This window comes from Salarias fasciatus, chromosome 3 (assembly GCF_902148845.1).
Source record: "Salarias fasciatus chromosome 3, fSalaFa1.1, whole genome shotgun sequence".
Lineage (NCBI taxonomy): Eukaryota > Metazoa > Chordata > Actinopteri > Blenniiformes > Blenniidae > Salarias > Salarias fasciatus.
In genome coordinates this window covers 26,475,780-26,496,123 of record NC_043747.1, presented here as the reverse complement: position 1 = coordinate 26,496,123, position 20,344 = coordinate 26,475,780, and the positions used below count along the sequence as shown (strand labels likewise).

Sequence of the window (20,344 nt, the reverse complement as noted above, 5' to 3'; positions counted from 1 at the left end):
AAGTTAGAAGTCTTTTTTTCAAATTACACTTTTATTTGGAGTCAGGCCAGAAGAGTTTGTTTTGCAGTGATTTTGACGTGTGACGTCACCGCGTGACGTTGAGGAGCGTCAGGTTCCAAGCGCTTCCTGGAGTCTCCCTGGCTCACCCTCTTCCTGCTGGATTGACGCTGACGGTAAATACCAATTATCTCCTCCTTTCTTTCTCCTTTGTGTCCATCAAGCTTCATTCCAGTCAAAGCGAACTGAGCCGAATTACTGAGAGCTTTATTCTGAGCCCCGAGTATCTGGAAATAATAATAATAATGATAATAATAATAATAAAAAAAGACGACCGGCTCCAGAAAGTGACTGAAAACTCTTTGAAAAGCTTAAAATGTGTTAATTCTAAAGGGGGTTTGGCGTGGGAACGGAGGGAGCCTCTCTCATTCACACGTTTATTTATCCTTCACACGCAGAGTAAAAATCTAACGAAAGGTTTTCTCAGTATTTACGTTTTGGCAGGTGGACGGGGCTTCCCCGTTCTCCTCCAGGTCTGACTGCTGCTCAGCCTCCGGTCAAGACTGTAAATATCTCCAAGTAGTTATATTAATTTTACACAGAAGGTTACTCTGCTTTGCAGCGTTTTGGTTCTAATTGGTGAACTCTATTCTGAAGTTTTTTTCGTCTCATCGCTTCATAAAAGTAGTTTAGAAAATCACCAGCAGGGGTCGCCCTGTGTTGCTCTCCTCATCACTGAATTTATAGACTCAGTGCTTTAAATAATAAGTAGAAATGTGGATTTAATGAAAAATAAAAACATCTCGTGCGGTTGTTTGATCCGGCCCTCACTGGACTGTGGCTTCATCATCAGATCAGTGGAGGAACAGCAGAGTTCTGCAGATTATTCATCTATTATTTTCATGTTTTCAACATGTTAATATCATAAAACCAAGTACAAAAGCAGGCTTCAGTACACATTTGAAACTGAACCTCTGTTAGAGAAGCATCATACTTATAACAATATATAACAAATATAACAATGTAACAAATATACAATATAAATCACAATGGATTTTTTTTTAAGATGTGACAGAATTTTAAAGAGCAACTAAAAAGAGTGTATTTTATGCTTCAGGTGTGACTGAGTTGCAGTGGGTTGAGTGGATATGATGGAGACAGAGCTGCTTTATGTTGTTGAGTAGTTTCATGTGAGAGTTTAGGATGGTGATGGCTTTTGGAAAGAGGCGGTTTTACAGTCTGTTTGTCTTTGCTTTAATCCATCTGTAAAGCCTCTCAGAGGGCAACAGATCAACATGCTGAGAACCGGGATGTGATCTGTCCTTCATGATGTTCTGAGTTCTGCTGAGGGACCAGGGGAGAGGACGGCCAGCAGTCCACCGTGCTGCACATACAATCATGTTCACCTGGATTACCAGGATTTTGGTTGAAAAAAATCAGAGACCTCATCTGACCAAAGACCAAAAATAATCTGAATCTCATAAACCCCCAGTTCCAAAAGGTTGAGGGCGGGGTCCACCCTGGACAGGTCTCCAGTCTGTCTCAGGCCCAACACAAAGGGACAAACAGCCATTCACTCTCACGTTCACACCGAGGGGCAATTCAGAGTCACCAGTTAACCTGATGTGTGTTTCTGGACCGTGGGAGGAAGCTGGAGCACCCGGAGGGGCACCCCCCCCCCCCCCCCCCCCCCCCCCCCCCCACACACACACACACACACACACACACACACACACGGGGGAGAACATGCAAATTCCACACAAAGAGGGCCCGAGCGCTTGTCGGTATTTGAACCAGGGACATTCTTGCTGTGAGGCAAGAGTGTGACTCACTGCACCTTACCCTGTCCAATTAATGTTTAACTTAACATTGTGAATTGTTTCCCCCACTGTAAATGTTGTTTTTCCACCTTTAACATTAAAAAAAAAAAGAAAAATATGAGTTGAAGTTGTCCTCATCATAATAAATCTAGTGTCTAGTTTAGTCTGGCTTTATTCAGTCCAGGATTGTGTCTGGATCTGCTGTCCATCCACACCTCACTGACGTTAAATTTATAGCTCGGCATGTGTAATCCAAGATGTCCACACCTTCTTCAACTAAAAACATAGATTTAAGTACACAACTGGACATCAAAGAACAAATACATGCAGTCTGTGTTTAAGATCCAATCTGGCTGCATGGATGACTGTGAATGACTCTTTAAGGCCTCCAGATGCCTTCAGTGACCTTCTATGAGGTAGTCATGAAAATAAAGAAAAGGAAAAACACTGAATGACAAGGTGTGACTGGTCTTGTTCCTCAATGTCAAACAAACAACCACCGTAGCTTCCTGTCTCTGCTGTCTCTGCTTAAATGTCCTGGTTGGTGACATATCAGAGACTCTCTTTCTTCATACTGACTCCAGAAAAACCCCGTAACTCCTGTTAGATGTTCAACTCCTACTGCTTGAAGGAGTTAGAGAAAAGACAGACAGAAGCCACCATGAGGAGACATGCTGTTTTTTTGCAGCCTGCTGATTTATTGAATGTTTGCACGACTAAACATATGCAAACGATAAATAAAAGAAGTTCAGTTTGAAATTTGTATTGAAGCCTGCTTTTTTTTCTGGTTTAATGATATTTACATGGTGAAAGTGTGTCAACAAAATGCGGTTTAGCATCTAACAACCAGTACCAAAGAGCAGTGAATCACAGTGTTGGCGTGTCTTTGTTATTCTGAGATATTCTCAGTCCTGATAGGAGGCTGGAGCGGCATTCAGACAGCTATCCTAGAGCTGTACTCTGAAGAGGACGGTGCAAACATGAGCCAATCGGAATCGAGAAGTGTTAAGCCCCGCCCACCTGTTCTCAAGGACTTATTGAGTGGAAAATCCAGTTGAATTCTTATTTTTTTAATATTTGCCTGAGAACGAAAAAACGAGAGAGGGACTGGTTTTATGGAATCAGATGATGTCAGTTGAACAGAAAGTCAGTCTAACAAACGGTACCTGGTCTTATTGTCTATTCTGGCTGCTGAAGTGAGAACACCTTTAAAAAGAGACACAGTGTGAGCAAAAAGAAAACAAATGTAACTTTTCACTTTGCTTTGTGTTTATTGCTTCACAGGTTTGTCTGAAGTGGAATTTTCCCAGGCATCCTGAACGCACCGCGCCTCAGGTGTTGCAGGTGACTTACTCCCTGATCACCCAGCGGGCTGCCGCTCCTTCAAGAAGAATTTGATCTGCCTCACTTCGGTTGGTCACCTTGGTGATGAATTTCGGTCCGTTTTCGGCTTTTTGTCTCCTGGTTCACACAGGTCAGAACACGTTTCATCTTCATTCTCTGGTTTTCATCGGTTTGTTTCTCCTCTGCAGGGGGCAGGTCTCAAGGTTTAGTTTTAGTCAGAGGAAATCTCAGAGATTCTCAGACGTTTATGTTTTCTTAAAGTCGTAGTGTCCTCTCACACGTCAAGGGTCAGGTGAGGTGAACTTTCACCAGGTGACTCCTTCAAGAATGTCACTGACTCAGATGAAGTTTAAAGTTTCAGGCGTGGATAAAAACTGCTACTTTATTTTATTATCGGAGGCAGAGGAGCCAGAAGCATCGAGCCAGGCCAGCTGATCGGGCTGGAAAGATGTGCTTCTTTCCCAATTTGTTTTTTTGTTTTATTTTTTGGGTTTCGATTCAGACATTTTTTGTGTTTTTTTTTTTTTTTTATTCACCAAACCATGTGAAAAATTCAAATGATCATGTCTGCAGACTTTCATCAGGAACCATAGTTCCTCAAAAAATGCACATCACATCTGAGTCAAATGTTTTTACCTTTGAATTTTCCTTTCAGAAGCTTTGACCGTCTGAAAAAAGCTGAAATAATAACATAAAAAATTTAGTTTTCTTAAAGGAATACTCAGAAGATTTTGGACCCACGCCCTATCCCGATCATTTACAAGTGAGATAAGCTCATAAATACCTTTTTTGTGTGTCCGTTAGTCCAGTGCCTGGCTCCCAGCTGTTAGCATCGTAGTTAGCTTAGCTCAACTACTGCAGGTGAAGTGGAGACAGAGCCAGACTGAGAAAGTGGACAAAATACTCCTTCCAGTGGTCCAGGGGACGGCGTATTAGTACGCGAAGTAAATCCGAATAGTTATAAAACTTTTTAAAAGATGTGTTTTCTTTTCAATCCCTTAAAATAATGTTTTGATCCACACAGACCTGCGCATGCGCATTGCTCCGCGGAAGGATATACCGGAGCATAGACTCAGCCGCTGTGGGCCTGGTATATCCTTCCACAGCGCACTATGCTTGTGCAGATCTGTGTGTGTCAAAACGCGATTTTAAGGGATTGAAAAGAAAACACGTCTTTTAAAAAGTTTTATAACCATTCAGATTTACTTCGCATACTAATACGCCGTCCCCTGGACCACTGGAAGGAGTATTTTGTCCACTTTCTCAGTCTGGCTCTGTCTCCTCTTCACCTGCCGTAGTTGAGCTAAGCTAACTACGATGCTAACAGCTGGGAGCCAGGCACTGGACTAACGGACACAAAAAAGGTATTTATGAGCTTATCTCACTTTGTAAATGATAGGGATAGGGCGTGGGTCCAAAATCTTCGGAGTATTCTTTTAAAACCCAGCCATTTCTTCCTCATGTCTTCTTAAAGTTCAGTACATTGTGGTATTTTTAAAACTGCAAAATAAAACAACACAAAAAGCACGGCCATAAACAAGTAGTTTAAGTATATCACTGTGGAGCTAATTCCAAAGGAAAAAAAAAATCCCAATATTAATGGGACTCGATTTTTTTCCCGTATCCATACTAACCAATCAAAATCCTGTAAAAAAAAAAAAAAAAAAAAAAAAAAACCTGCTGAAGGTTTCTCTTCCTCCTCCTCCTCCTCTGCTCCTTCTGATTGATCCCTCTTCCTCCTCATCTCCTCTTTTATTCCTACCCTCCTCCTCCTCCTCTGCTGATGACACCCACCTCTTCCTCTCCAATAAACCTCACTGGCTTTCGGTCAAATTCAGAAAAATGTTCAAAATCCTCCTTTACACCTTCAAAGATTTCCATAACCATGAGCTCCCAGTCGGTTCTTGACCCGTTGTGTGTCGGTTCTTCCAGTGTGTGCTTCCTCTGTGCGTGGCGACCCTCAGACGGTGGTGGCGGTTGCGGGCGACGTCACGCTCCTGCCCTGTCGCTTCAGTGTGTCAGAGAGCGACCTTCCCGGGGTGGAGTGGTCCAGAGAGGACCTGGACCGGTACGTGGTCCTGCTCTACCAGGACGGCCGCGAGAACCATGAGATGAAGAACCAGAGCTACGAGCACCGGACCAGCCTCCTGCACAGGGAGCTGAAGATGGGCGTGGTGTCACTGAGGCTGTCCGACGTACGTTCCTCCGACGCCGGAACGTACCACTGCAAGCAGCTGACGAAGAACCGCAAGCCAGATGTCGTCGCCGTCGTCCATCTGGTCGTAGGTCCGTCGGTCCATCCTCCTTGGGTCACGTCCAGGATGGCAGTTTTCTACACATCTGTAGATTTCCATCCATATGAAGCTCAATACGCTCACTTTTGTGAATGTTTGAATCAGTTGAAAAACTTTTACTGGGGGTGAGGTTAACTCATAGACAAAAAAAGTATCTTTAGAGGTTCAGTGGCTTGTCAGAGGGTTGTTACCCTCAAAGGTACCTCTGGTGTACCCCCAACAGTGGATACTTTTTCGTACCCCAGCAGTTTGTCAATGAAAAACTTGTAATGGTGCTTTGAAGAAGAGAAGTAGCTCCTAAAATTGCAGCCTGACATTAAAGAAAAATGGTTTATATCCATATGTATGGACCATTTGATGCTTTAGACCTTTCAGGCCCTCAAAAAGGTACAAATAGTTTACCTTTAGGTTCACTTATGACCCTTACAGGGTACATACATCCAGAGGGGACAGAAATGTACAGGTGTTTTGGGTCTGCTGTGCCAGTGTAGAAAGCTCTATGTAAGAGAAGAACATTTGAGCATTGGAGACTTTTAGTGATATTTTCAACAGAAATATAAAGTTCCCAATCATTTTTTTTTTACAACATTTTGAGTTCATATCTGTCCAAACCATGTTTTTCTATCAAATTCTGGGACGTCTGCGTTCCACCTTCTGATATTTGGTTTGGATGGCTGTGTTTTTATTTTGGTAGACCTTTGTGCTTTCTTTCTGATCTCAGACAGTGTCTTATTGGCCCTGAATGGTCTCAGCAGGTGGATTTTGTCATTTTGCTCGTGTGCAGTGGTTTCCTCGGAGGTGCTGCTCTCTCTGGTCCCGGCCGACCACGGCGGTGGTGTTGCTGTGAAATGTGACACCGGCTGCTGGATGCCTGAGCCCAGCGTGACCTTCCTAGACGAACATGGCCGCCCAATCCCCGCCGGGGAACCGAAAATTCAGCAGAACTCCTCCGGATGTCTTCGCAAACACCTGTTACTGACCCTGCAGAGCACCACCAGCAGGTGATGCCCCACACTTCACTTCGGGTCAACGGTTTGAAAAGAACATACAGAACCTTCATTTCATTTAGTGTGTTCGTTTCCAAACCAGCAGAGCTCAGGAACGCTGAAAATGCGATGTTTTGAAAACGCTCTGACTCCATTGTTGTATAAACGGGTGAAAAGTGAGTCTTTGTGGAAACTCTCAGACTCAGTCCCACAGAGAACAGTGCACTTCACCACCTAGTTGGGCTGTTATGACGATGCCTGTCATCTCTAAAACTACCCATTCTGAATTTACCAGCTGACGCTGCATGTGTGTGTGTTTTTGTGCTCCAGCATCACCTGCAGAGTTCACGAGCCGCAGTTCAACCTCACCAGAGAGGCACAGATCTCCATACCGGGTATACAGAAAGTTTTATGATTTGATAATTTGATTAGATGAACACACAAACTTAAGATGAAGTCTGACACTTCCAATGAAAAATAAACTTGATTCTTGATGTGGCGCTTCAACACACATCTGCTGTTTCAGAGGTCTGTCTGGGGTCGAACACATGGATCGTGCTACAAACTGTCTTCTTCACCAGTGTAACCTGTTTCACCTTCTTCGTGGTCGGCATACTGCTGTGGAAGTGCTGTTGCCCATCTGGTGAGTCCACATCCATAAACTACCAGTGTATTTATGATACACGTAAAAAAACTCACAAGACAGAGTAGAAGAAAACTGTCACTTTTTGTTCCTTCAATCACAAATGAACAATCAGAGCACCCATGAACACAACCGGAACAAAAGCTGAAAGAATGAGGCGGTGGATTGAGACAGCTAGGAAGCGTTTGTTTTTCTGCTGGGTGGCAGACATCGCTCTTTATGATCCTCAGTCCAGGAAGGTTGAGCTGCTCCAGTCTAGCTGCTGCTCCTCTGCCTCTGCAGAAGTGGTTCATCTGACGAGGACGCCCCCTGGTGGAGTCCCGTCAGAGGTTCAACTGACTGTTCTGACTGGTCTCCAGAGGGGTTGGAGGAAGCTGCAGCTTCCAGATGTGCCTCACGAAGAACATGGAGCTTGTGTGAAATTAACCTTCGACCTCACCGTGTCCTGTTAAAGCTGCTGTAGGCAGGATTTTGCTAGTCAATGCTAATTTTTCTGTGTTTTCTTTGGATTAAATGTTAGAGTATCCATTGATAATCCTTTAGGAGTGTAGCATAATTGCACTACCGCGAGGGCGCAGCGTTTCCATCTGTCTCTGTTCTGAGCTGAAAAGGAATCTTAACAGCTCCAGGTATCTTTGACCAATCAGAAGAGCCCATGAGGCTCTAACCGTGATTGGTCGAGGGGCGTTCGTCGCAAGTTCTTGTGGGAAGGGCTTAACTTGCGTAAGGGGGTGATGTCAGAGAAAACAGGAGAAAACAGGAGAAAACAGGACAGGATTGGCTGTGCTGGGTTTCAAATCGCCATCTTAGATGGGTAACCCTAAGCAAGATGGTGGAGATGCAGAATCCTGCCTACAGCACCTTTAGCCACAATGACTGAGTAGTTCTGTTAACAGTAAAACACGGAGTGTTTGTGTCTCCTAAAACTTCCACTCATGTTCTGACGTGGTCCTGGTCAGCGTATGATTATTTCCTTTTGTCAGTACCTTCGGTTTGGTGGAAGAGATTCAGATTCTGACTCCGTCTGATTTTCTCTGTGAAATGTCTGTCGATTTTCTCGTCCATTGAAGCCAGTCTTTTCTTTCAGGGGAGGTTTTGGAAACTGGCAGCAGAGTTTGTGTTCTTTGTGTGTGAAACCCTGCTGTGTGTCTTTTGCTTGTTGCTTTGTGCATCTCTGCTTTGGTAAAGTTTTCTTTCAGTGGTGAGTTTAAGCAGCAGATCTATAAACCTTTTATCTTGATCATTTCAGCTGAATATCTTGCATATTGTGTAGCGTTATAACGTTCTTTGTCTTTACTGTGTGAGCGCGACGGTTATGTGAATGTGAGTGTCTGGAGCTTTTGGGGGATAGACGATCTGCCGACTGTCTGCTCAAATAGAAGATCCTGAACTTGCACGGACCAATCAAAAGTCCAGCACATGTCAGTGTCTGTTCTTCAGTTTAGTCACTGTTCCATGACAACCAACAAAAAGTACCCCAGCTTTTCTCCAACCGATCCTGTGGATCTTTGCTATCTGCTTCAAACATTTATTTCTCCAGAGCTCTGTGTTGAAGATGTTAGCATTAGCATGTCTGAGTCTGGATTTCCTGTTTGAGCGTCTAACTGCTTATTTTTTCTTCATTTTCACAGCATCAAAGAAAATGTTGAGAAATCAGGAGTCAAATGGAAGTAGCTCCTCTGATAGATGGACCCTTCTGAGTGTGAAAACCCAACGCCAACACAGAAAATCAACACATTCCACCTCACCAGCTCCTTCAGCTCACTGTACAGCCCAAACATCAGGCGACGCGTCCCCAGAACATGCCTCCAGAACATCATGTCCAGAGGGAGAACAACTCATCAACCAGCAACCAGAAGCTTCAGCTGAGAGTTCTTCCCTGATCTCCAGTAATTCTCCAAAAAGAAGGTCTGGGAAAGCAGGCCTCCAGAGGCAAAACAGTGTTTCAGTTCCTGGCAATAGGAGCCAGCCAAGTCCAAAAGCAGCATCTGCAGTTCCCGGAGAGTGTCCAAGTTCTAGCAACTTACCTCAAGACAAACCTTCAAAACAGAGACGTTGCAGCAATCCGGTGCCGAGTTGTTCTGCTCCAATAAGACCTTGGATAGTCAGCAACCCAGGGTTCAAGTCTTTGTCCAAGTCACTTCCACCCAGGTCATCTTCTTTCAGCAGTGTGTCGTGTGGCGTCCACCAGTCGTTGAGCGGTCGATCCATAGATTCCAGTTTGAACTGGAAATCATCAACGCTCACAGTGCATAACCGCTACGGTCCTCTCGCTGACCTACCTGAATAATGGCCAGCCGCCAGCTCTAGATCTACTAGATCTGCTCTAGAACCATCACCTCTGTTTAGGCATCGTTTATCAGGAATAAGTCTGGACTCTTTTAAAACTTGTTGGAAATTCTCACCTGGACTGAAGTCCCATCGGCACCAATGAAACCACACACATATGCTGCAGATAGCAAAACACTCTAAACTTAATGGAGAACACAGAGAGCAGTGCACTCGAAACATTAAAGGGGCTGTATCATGCAAAATTCACTTTTTGTATGTTTTAACCTTGTTATATAGTTATGTACTCACCAAAAACACCCCCAAAGGGTTTTTTTCCGTCGTGCCTGTGCGTTTGAGCTTTCCTCTTTGTTGTGCTGCTCAGAGAGGCAGCCCCTCCCGCACCCGTGAAAACGCTCTGTTTCCCACATTGGCGTCACACGGTGAAGATGGGGGTTAGTGACCAGCTAGCTGCATGGACCATGGACTACCTCACAGACAGACCCCAGTATGTGAGGCTACAGGACTGTATGTCTGATGTGGTGGTCTGCAGCACTGGAGTCCCCCAGGGTACAGTTCTCTCACCTTTCCTCTTCACCCTCTATACATCAGACTTCTACTACTCCACAGACACCTGTCCTCTCCAGAAGTTCTCTGATGACTCTGCCATCACAGGATGGTGTCAGAGGGGACCGACTGTGAGTCCAGGAAGGTCATCAGGGACTTTGTCTTGTCAGTAAGACGAAGGAGTCAGTTATCGATTTCCGCAGGATGCCGTCAAACACTCCACCAGTGAGCATCCAGGGACTCGACATCGAGAGAGTGAGGACTTACAAGTACCTGGGTGTTCACCTGAACAACAAGCTGGACTGGTCAGATAACACTGCCTCTCTATATAAGAAGGGTCAGAGTCGTCTGTACCTGCTGAGGAGGCGTGAGCAGACCACTGCCGAGGACCTTCTATGACACTGTGGTGTCGTCGGTCGTCTTCTATGCAGTGGTGTGCTGGGAGGGAGTTGCACTGAGCGAGACAAGAACAGACTCAACAGACTGATTAAAACATCCAGCTCAGTCTGTGGCTGCCCCCTGGAGAGAGGAGGGCTCTGGCCAAACTACTGTCCATCATGGAGAACTCTTCCCACCCTCTGCATCAAACTGTGAACTCGTTGAAAAGCTCCTTCAGCAGCAGACTGGTGCAGCCTCGACGTAAGAAGGAGTGTTTCCACAGGTCGTTTACTCCAGCATCTGCTGCTGTATAAATTTCATTGCGTGGTGTTTTGATGTGCCTTTTTGCCTCCTCTGGTCTGAACACACACACATCCACCTATTGACGGATGCCCCATCCTCCTGGGTGAGGTGGTCTGTCGGTGGTGCGTGCTCGGGATGTGTACAGTGTTGCCTGTGAAATGTGTGCAGCGTTTGCCTGCAATTTTTTTTTTGCACTTTGTGTTTTCTTGTTTTCCTTTTTTATACTTGTTTATATATTTAATATATTTGTTTTGTGATACTTCTTTTTTGGGCTGCTGTAACAGTGCAGTTTCCCCATCGTGGGATCAATCAGGTTTTATCTTATCTTATCTCATCTTATCTTATCTTATCTTCAGAAGAATGACGAAGTCGTCATCATTGATCCAGGGAGGTTGGATTTGATTCTCCAGTTGTTGATAATTTTTTTTAAACTTTTGTTTAAACTTGACCTAATCCAAAGCATTTTTCAGGGTAGCTATGTTCCTGGTGAAGAAGTGTTTTTTTTTTTTTTTTTTAATCCAATAAATGTTTTTTTTTTCCTTCAAAATGCACCATCTGAACAAAAAAACTGACCAAATATTGTATCAGTATTTTCATTTCTGGGGTGTTGATGTTAAGAAAATGTCTTTCATATTTCCATTATCTTCAGAAATACATTAAATTGTTACAGTTGTTCAGGTTTGGAGCTCGTGAAATATCTTCAGGGGAGATGCTTTTGTTGCTTTTTGCGTTTTTGGGTGTTGTGAACTGTGAAAGGAGAAAAGGGGAATGTACGTTAACATATCAGATGTGCCTGGTGAAGGTTTTTGCAGTTGCTTAAAGCAGATTTGTGCTCCTTTTTTGTCAATTTTTATCCATTATGGGAAAATGGAGCAGAAGATATGATTTATTTTAGCTGACTTTTGTGTGTTTGTATGAAATAAAATGTCGACCATCTCGGTGGTTTTTACAGTTCTGATGGCGGATGTAACACCCTATGTGCCCCCCCCACACACACACATACACACACAGAGTGTATAGGAAGTGAAGTGCTCGCTGTGTTCAGTGCTCAGGATGCAGTTTGCTTCGTCCTGCTTCATGCTGAGTGAGTTAAAGCTCTTTTTTCTTCACTTCTTTCTCTTCATTTTATGTTGAAAGGATTTATTTTCACTCCACAAATCTGTATCTTTCTGTCTTTTCTGCTTTTCATTATTTACTCCTTCTTCCTTCATATATTCTTTTTTCTTACATAAGTTTTTCTCTTTTGAGATTTTATTCACATCATTTCTCAGCATCCTGTTTTTTTCTTGAAGAAGAGTTGAGTTTTAAGTGATGATCACTGTGTGGCAGGAAGCTTGGAAAAGACCCGACCATCTATATATGAGATGTAGATTGAGAAGAGCTCTGAAAGAGTCAAAACCATCATTTTAGACTCGATTCTCAGACATACTGAGAACCGACATCGATTCACAGTCAGTCCTTCAGCTGGAGATGACACTAGTGGACTCCTGAATATCAGAACAACCATAAAAGACGTTCTCCGAAGTGTTGCATCTAAAAAGAGCTGTCGCGTTTCTCTTCCCATGTGCTCAGTTTGTCTTTGCTTGGATGAGCAGCTCAAGTCTTCACTCCATGTCGATGATGCTTCAGTGTTATTTCATGTTTCCTCACTTTCTCCAGTTTATTTCTGCATCCATCCATTTTTTTTTTGCATTTAATTGCTGTTTTAGTCCTTTGTCCACCACTTGTCTTTCTTCCTCCTCTTCATCATGACATCTCTTCCTCTTTGGTGTGATCGACGCCAGTCCTCCTGACTCCGCCCCCTGCAGCGGCCTGCCTCCAGGTGAGCCCGGACAGGTCTCAGTTCTTCAGGTATGAATCCGTGTCCCTCAGCTGCTCCGACCAGCTCAACTCCACCGGCTGGAAGGTGAGGCGGAGGACGCCAGAAGGCGGAGTCAAGTCCTGCTCCGCCGGCTGGGGCTCCGCCTCCTCGGGCTCCACCTGCGTCATCGGAAACTCGTACCCGTCCGACAGCGGCGAGTACTGGTGCGAGTTACCGAACGGCAGGCACAGCAACAGAGTCAACATCACCATCACAGGTACTGAAGGCCAGCGTTAGCATGAGCATTAGCATTAGCTAAGCTGCTGTTTTCCTGTCGTGCTTATTGGGCCCGCCATTCACCTTCTCTCACTGTTGGCTTCAGCGTCAGCAGAGTTTCTTGCTGAGGACAGTTTACTGAGTCCATTGTTAGCATTGGCAAAGTAATAAACAATATGTTAGCTTTAGCATTAGCTACCGCTGTCACCAGTGAACCCGGAAGAAACTGGGATGTGGGAAATTTTCCAGTTCCCAAGTGGGGAAAATAACTGTCAAACGTTGAGGAGAGTTTTAAGAAACAAGTTAAATATTACTATAAAATCAAGAACATTAGCGTTTTCATGCTACTGGAAACTGGGAATGCCTGATTTCCGAGTGGGGAGTATTCTCATCACAACAAGCAAAAGAAACACTTCTTAAAATCAGACAATCATTTTTGGAATTAAATGATCAGATGTTAGGACTTGATTACTTCCGGTGAAATTACTTCTTGACTGACTGACAGAAAAATAACTAGTTACCTGGTAAAATCGCGCATTTACATCAAATAATGAAGCTCACGTTTTAATTGAAACCAGTCTGAGAATGCCTGTCAATGCCTGTTGCTCTCCTTCCTGTTTGCTACAGGTACAAGCTAATGCTAATGAAAAACGTTGCCTTGTTGTACCCAAGTGACTAAAAACCCAGAGTGAAGCGAGTTCTTGTTGGGTTTCTCTCGAGATCGAACCGTGGTCCTGGAGATCCCCACCCAGCCGGTCTCTGAAGGGGCCACGGTGGCTCTGCGCTGTACAGCTGAGAATTCCTCCTCCGGCCACGTCTTCAGCTTCTACAAAGATGGCCGCTCCATCGGGAACAGCTCCACCGGCGAGGTCAGCCTCCGCAGCGCTTCAAAAACCGATGAGGGACTCTACAAGTGCAGCGTGTCGGGGGGCGACGAGTCGATGGACAGCTGGCTGGCAGTTGAAGGTGAGATTCCCAGAGAACGTTCAAGTCCAGTACAATTCAACTTCTGTTTGCTGGAGCAACTTATAGATGACACTGTGGGGGGAGGACAGTACAAGAGGGTATCCAGTTATGTTTTGGTTTCAGTAAGTAGCAACGTAACTTATACTGTGATAAATTACTAATTTTTCACCTTTCTAGAATCAATCACAATTTGGGATTTTGATATGTCCGGGAACAAAACTCTGGATTTTTTTCTCATAGCTTCAGTGGAACCAGCTGATCCAGCTCAGCCCGTGACTTCCAGCTCAGTGTCTGTCTCCCAGATCCTGTGTCACCTGGTGGTGGGAGTGCCCTACCTGATGTCCACCGTCTTACTCGTGCTCGTATGCAGAGACAGGAACAGAGGTACGGTCCCAGACTATCTTTCTGTCACATTTAGCTCTTCGGATCAAAAGTCAACCACATAAGCTAAAATATCAGCTGGCTAGACAGTGCTTGCTGAGTGTCTGAGACCAAGTTAATTAACTTTAATTAAAAATAGTGTAGCCTAATTTATATGACGTGAAAGGCTATTCATCGCCTCAAACCCTGAAAAACCAATAGAGAACGAAATAAATCAGATGAAACCACCTTGTGACACCATGAAACTGTCTCCCCAGAGACTCAGACTGCCACCAAGAGGACAAGCGGCCATGGTGTCAACATGGACGTCGTCGTGTGACCATGAATGAAGAATTTCACATCTAATTGTTACATTTAGTTTGTATTTAATGTGGAGCTAGTCTATAATTTAGTGCCGATTAGAGCAGGCACTTTGGCTGAAGATACTACTTTAGACAATATTTCAGTCTGTTCCATGTTTTTTCCCCTCACCACCTTCTCAGCTAAATAAGGTAATCGGCTGTGATGCCACATGCAAATTGGCAAAACGTGCTACTTTAATAAATATGAGCCTTAACTTAAACCTGCTGCTTTGCTAAATGAGCTAATCGGCTCATTGATTATCAAAACATGCTACTTGTTATTTGTGTGCTTAACGGCTCACGTGCAATTTCTTATTTAATCAATCAAGACAGAATTTATTGAAATGTATTTCAGGAAAAAGTTAGCGCAGGTGCAAGAGGAGAACCTCCTTAAGTACAAGTCACACAATGTAATGTGATTAGTAATAAACTCATTGAAAAAAAGTAAATCTTTCAGTAGTTTTCTAGAAATATTACATTTACTTGAAAATGAGTAACTTTTAAAGCAGAAGTAAGATTCAGAGATTCAAGCCTTAGAGACGTCAGGATGTGGGACGGCTGTGGTCTGAAAGGGAGTGAGTCAATTCGGGGAAGGCCCCACACACTCGCAGTCCGTGCGACTTTCAAACCCACAACATTTCGACATTTTAACTCATGGAGGAAATGCTTTTGCAGCAAATAACTGCACCAACATGACAAGTGCTCGACCACCAGGAAGGTCTCTGAATGCACCAGCAGACACAGGCCTCACGGTCTCCCACAGTGGAGCAGCATGGAGGAGGCATCATCAGAGAATGGATGCTGCAGACCTCTCATGGAGAGACCCGGACTTTCTCCAGACCTGGTCCACAGAAACCCTCTGGATCAGCTGGTAACTCTGGACCGGAACTTTATAGATCATTCATCAACACTGCAAATGCCCAGACATGTGTGTTATGAGATCGATCACATTTTCAGGCAAAGTATGTCATTTATCAACTTGCAAACGTGTGCAAATATAGGAACAACCCTGACCATGCGTATACACCATCGGTGGGCCATCAAGGCCTGCAAGGCCTTCACAGCTGGCCCCAAAAATATGTAAATCACAGACTGATAAGTATATTTTGTCCATGAATACTTATTAGATAATTCCAAATGGTATTTTCACTTCCTTTCACAGCTTTCCCCTGGTCACGCTGGAAGAGTTTAGAAATGTAAAGTACAAACAGCTGAAGCCAACAGGAGGAGAAGAGCTCTCACCAAAACGCTGATCACAGACCTCAGTCCACTCACTGTTGTCTCAACATCTGGAATCCTCTTAGGGCAGCACGGTGGTTGAGTGGTTAGCGCTCTTGCCTCACAGCAAGAAGGTCCCAGGTTCAATCCCCGGACCGTGCGGGCCTTTCTGTGTGGAGTTTGCATGTTCCTCCCTGTGTCTGGATGGGTTTCCTCTGGGATCTCCGGTTTCCCCCGATAACATGCACCATAGGTCAATCCTCCAGTCAGGTGATTCTGACCATTAACCTGACTCCACAGCTGGAGATGGCTCCCCGCAGCTGCCCACTGCTCCATACGGAATGCTTCAGTGGCATCGATGGATGGGTTAAATGCAGAGAACAAAATTTCGTTGTACATTCACTGTATAATGACCAATAAAGTACCTTACCTTACCTCTTAGTGACTTCCTCCAACAGATTCTACCTTCAGACAGTGAACTGACCACATACTCTCCAGCTTACAGTTTGGACTCTCCAGTCCACAGAATCTTCACTGATGAATCTTTCAGGATGTTGTAACTCATGTCCAGATGTTTCAGATGGGAGGGGTCAGATGTCAGAGCTGAGGAGATCACTTCACAGTGAGAATCAGAGAGGTGACAGAAGGAAAGGCTGCAATGGGACACAGAGAGGACAGGACGTTATGAGAGAGGACGCTTTTACCCCTTTCCCTCTGAAACTAGCAGGTCAACCAGCTAACAATTGGCAATTGACTCCTTTCCCACCGCCTGCAGACCTGGGTCTAATCGCCTGCTGGCGAGTCGCGTTGCTGCGTTTTCCCACACTGATGGTGTCCCACGTTGATGACGTCATCAGCACGATGGAGCACAGCGAAAGTAAACAATGCAGCGGAACACAGTCCCCGTTACCTGTAGACAAATCTCCTCTTCCCCACGGATCAGGAGAAGCTCTCTGGTCTCGCTATAAAGTCAATGCTGGCTCATCTTGACGAAGGAAATCTCACGCTGTGTCCAGAAACAACAACTAGCGCGCTAACGTAGCCACACTGCGTCGACGTCATCATGTAAGTTCCCGGATGTGTCCCTCCCACTAAAAGCCGGTAGAAAGCTGACCCAGGTCGATTGCAGAGTTTAAAGACCCGGGTCTAAATGCTGATCAAACCCTTTCACACTGCCACGAGGAGCCGATTATTAGCGTGTTTAAACAGGTTGTCTGGTCAGTGTGAAACAGGCTTTGTGTCAGCCCTCCCACAGACTGGTGACTCCGCCCTCGCCTGCAGCAGCTGGGATCTGCTCCAGCCACCTGCGACCCTGAGAAGGACAAGCGGTATAGAAAATGGATGGATTAACACAATTGTGTTAATAATACACTGGAAGTGTCAAAAAATTACACTGATAATCGAATAAATTTACCCACCTCGTGTTACAAAACAACAAAACTTGGTGTAAAAAAAATAAACTTTTATTGGTGATAAAATAACACTGTGGTTATTAAAAATAGAACACTATGAGGGAGTTAAAATGTAACACTTTCAAAAGTGTAAATTTCTCTTTTAGTCCATGAGAATTATGTAAACACAGAAAAAGTGTTAAATTTAATTAGTGCTGGGCAACCATTAAATTTATTTATCATAATTAATCGTATAATTTTTCTGCGATTAATCACGATTAATGAAATTATGCGCAAAATTCAAGAATGAATTCAAAAGCATTCTGTAATCATCCTCCTGCCCCCAGCCGGGGACAGGGAAACATTGTTTTTTTTTTTTTTTTTTGCAAGAATTCTGCAAGAACCATAATTTTACAATTCATCATATATGATTTATAATAACTTAAAATACAAAGTCTTTACCAAGATTGCCAACCCCCCGGCACCCCCCCCCCCTCCCCCCACCACCACCACCACCCCACCCCCACGAGGTAAACAATGCAGAGGAGCACAGTCCACTTTGAATTGTTTCTGCTACAGACTAAAAAACAATGCCCATCAAGTTATTCTTCGTTGTAAGTTGATCTATATTTCTTCCTTCTGTCAGGATATAATGTTATGCAGGGGGGTACTTCCAACAGTTTTATAGACAAATGATACGCTGATCGCGGTGGAGAGAGGTGGGTGGCGAAATGTTATCTTGTTCCTCGGAGGATAAAACAGAAAATAATTAAGAAGCTCTGGGCTCAGGTAACATTTGACCTGACCTCATTCCAGGACGATGCCGAGGTCCTCATAGTTCAGAGTCATTTGCATTTGTTTGTGTCTAAATAACATAAAGTCCTCATGAATCACCTGAGATGATTTTCAGTGTATCCCGCTGTATAGAAGAGCGCCTCCTAGTGTCTGGTCCTGCATTGCACCTTCATACACGTTTCTGATACACATGGTGCCTAACATTTTTTTTTGCGATTGGCTGGTTTGAATTTGTGCCACCCGCCATTAAACTAAAGAAGAAGGCTGAGCATGTTCAAATGGTTTTCTACAGCTGTGGAGGGATAAATGCACACAGGTAAATTCTAAAGCTTGTACACTGATTAAGTTTTTTTTTTTGTTTGTTTTTTTTTTAAGAATGTTTTTTGTAAGTAACCGCACTTTTTGAAAAACACTTACTTTTTTAAAATGCCAAATATTCCGGGTCTGAATGAATGGAGTTGATGGATGATTTGCTATTTTTACCAACTGACCACTGAACACACATTGAAATGGGAATTCCGTAAAGTGCTGATGAAACCAAAAAAAGAACGCAAACAAGGTATAGCTACTTATGAAAAGCTGTGGTATTTTTAACCCCCTCCAATCGGTTTGTTCAAATAAATTGTGTCAAAAAAATCATTTATTTCCAGCTTTTGTATCAATAATTAGCTAGCTGCATGCTGAGTTAGCGCTCCTGCTAACAGAGGCCTGTGGCGTCAGCAGAGGAAGCTCCTGCTGAGAAAGCCTGGAGGAGACCACAGATTCACTGACTCTGCTTCAGATGATGAATCCGTTTCCGAGGCAGATATATGGCATGTTTCCACCTCACCTACTCCACTCGACTTGACTCACGCATCTGGGAGTTTCCAACAGCCTGCTTTAGCGCTACCCAGGTAGATTTTTCGGTCCTACTCGGCCGGCGGGATGAGTCGGGCTGAGTCGAGCTGGAAAAGTGACGTCAAACACATACTGGTCGCTGATTGGTCAGGGATTTTTAGTTGTGGCTTGAGCGAAACCCAAAACCCCGCCATGTTTAAAGAGCGCTGATACGGACGCTAAGGGAGAAAGAGAAGAACAACGGACGGTAAATGAACAAAATCATTGCAATGAAAACAATGCCAGCAAAGCAAACTGTAACTCCGTGGTCTGTTGGGGAGGTTCAGAAGCTCATTTGATTAATAGGGGGATGAAAAGATCGAGCGGGAGCTTGACAAAGTTTTTCAAGACCTGCCCGAGTCGATGATGGGACCATGGATCCCCCCGGACCGCAACCCAGTGCCTAGAAAAACTAAAATAAGGACCAGAACTCAAAGAGCGGGTCCGAAAAGACATGGAGATGGCCACCAACTAGGAAACACTGGAAGGGATGCGGATGCGGCCGCGGCTTGACCACGGAGCTGCTGGAGTTACTGATGGAGGATGATGGTGAGATTTTGGTGAACAGAGTTTGTTATAAGGCAGAAAAATGTGTTAGCTGGATTGAGAGTTTGTGTAAGAATGTGTGTAGACACTGCTACTCTCAGGAGTTTACAGTCGTCGTTCTCGGAGTCACGTAATCACACTCAGTAAGCCAGCAGTAAATGCTGCTGATAGTAAATGTTATGATATTTAATAAAACCACCGGACAAAGTTTCAGCTTCTGAGGCACTTTTAATTTAAGCATATGCATAAAGATCCTGTATCTAATTCTTTTTCTTCACATAGTGAAATGAAATGTTTTTGCCCTCAGTATTATGAAAAAAAGGACTTGAGATAGTCAATATTAAAGCCCTTGCATCGACTGTAAACTCACAAGTTGTTTGTTTTTTATAGAGCTTTTTGACAGCATTGCTCAACAAGAGTCATCAGACATGTTTTAAAGTCCCTCCTAAGGAGTAAGTTGGATTTTTGAAATGTATAAAACATGTTAGGGCTGAGTTTGAACCACAATGACTTGACGTTATTGTTCTTTGAATGTGTGTGTATTCTATTTCATTCAGTGAGGAGGGTTTGGTCTCCCCGTCTGAACTCCCAGACTCTCCTGCCATGACAGCAGCTCCAGCCTCTGAGCCGGCCAGAGCATCAACACCAGCACCACCTTCTCCACCTGCACAGGGACCGTCTCCTCCACCAGCTGCTCTGCATCGTAGGTTTCCTTACCACTGTTTCTTCATACAGCTTTATAAATACATGGACATATACTTTCTAAATTGCACAGGGGGGAAATTCAGTTGTTATTCCATAACAAACACTGATATCAAAGACAAATGCCTCAATCAAAATGTGAAGGCTCATCTGAATCTATCTGCATATTTATATATATATATTTTTTAAGTCAATCACCGGTTTGAATGCAGTAACGGGATTTGTAAACTTTATTTGTAAATTTTAAGTAGTTACACAAAACCATCCAAACTAGAAGATGATGAGGGATTGAACAACATTTAATATCAGTTCCCATCACTCTGTTTAGGCCAGAGAACCAGGACCCTGTTCCAGCCAGACGTCTGCTGTCCTGCTAGAAATCCTTTCTGAGGATCTGGAGCAGCAGAGGCTGAACCAGATCCATGAGGACAAACATCTGGACTGCTCCTCA

General features: G+C 44.1%; 1 protein-coding gene across 1 annotated transcript; it reads left to right on the top strand.

Moving 5' to 3' along the window:
* Positions 1-145: 145 nt before the first annotated feature.
* LOC115382672 (uncharacterized) lies at positions 146-14,790 on the top strand. The gene is made up of 12 exons (XM_030084502.1): positions 146-173; positions 3,102-3,291; positions 5,094-5,447; positions 6,240-6,456; positions 6,772-6,836; positions 6,968-7,084; positions 8,716-9,372; positions 11,646-11,684; positions 12,385-12,678; positions 13,398-13,643; positions 13,884-14,027; positions 14,282-14,790. The coding sequence occupies exons 2-12, from the start codon at positions 3,246-3,248 to the stop codon at positions 14,341-14,343; spliced, it is 2,241 nt and encodes a 746-aa protein (XP_029940362.1). The 5' UTR covers positions 146-173; positions 3,102-3,245; the 3' UTR covers positions 14,344-14,790.
* Positions 14,791-20,344: the final 5,554 nt, after the last annotated feature.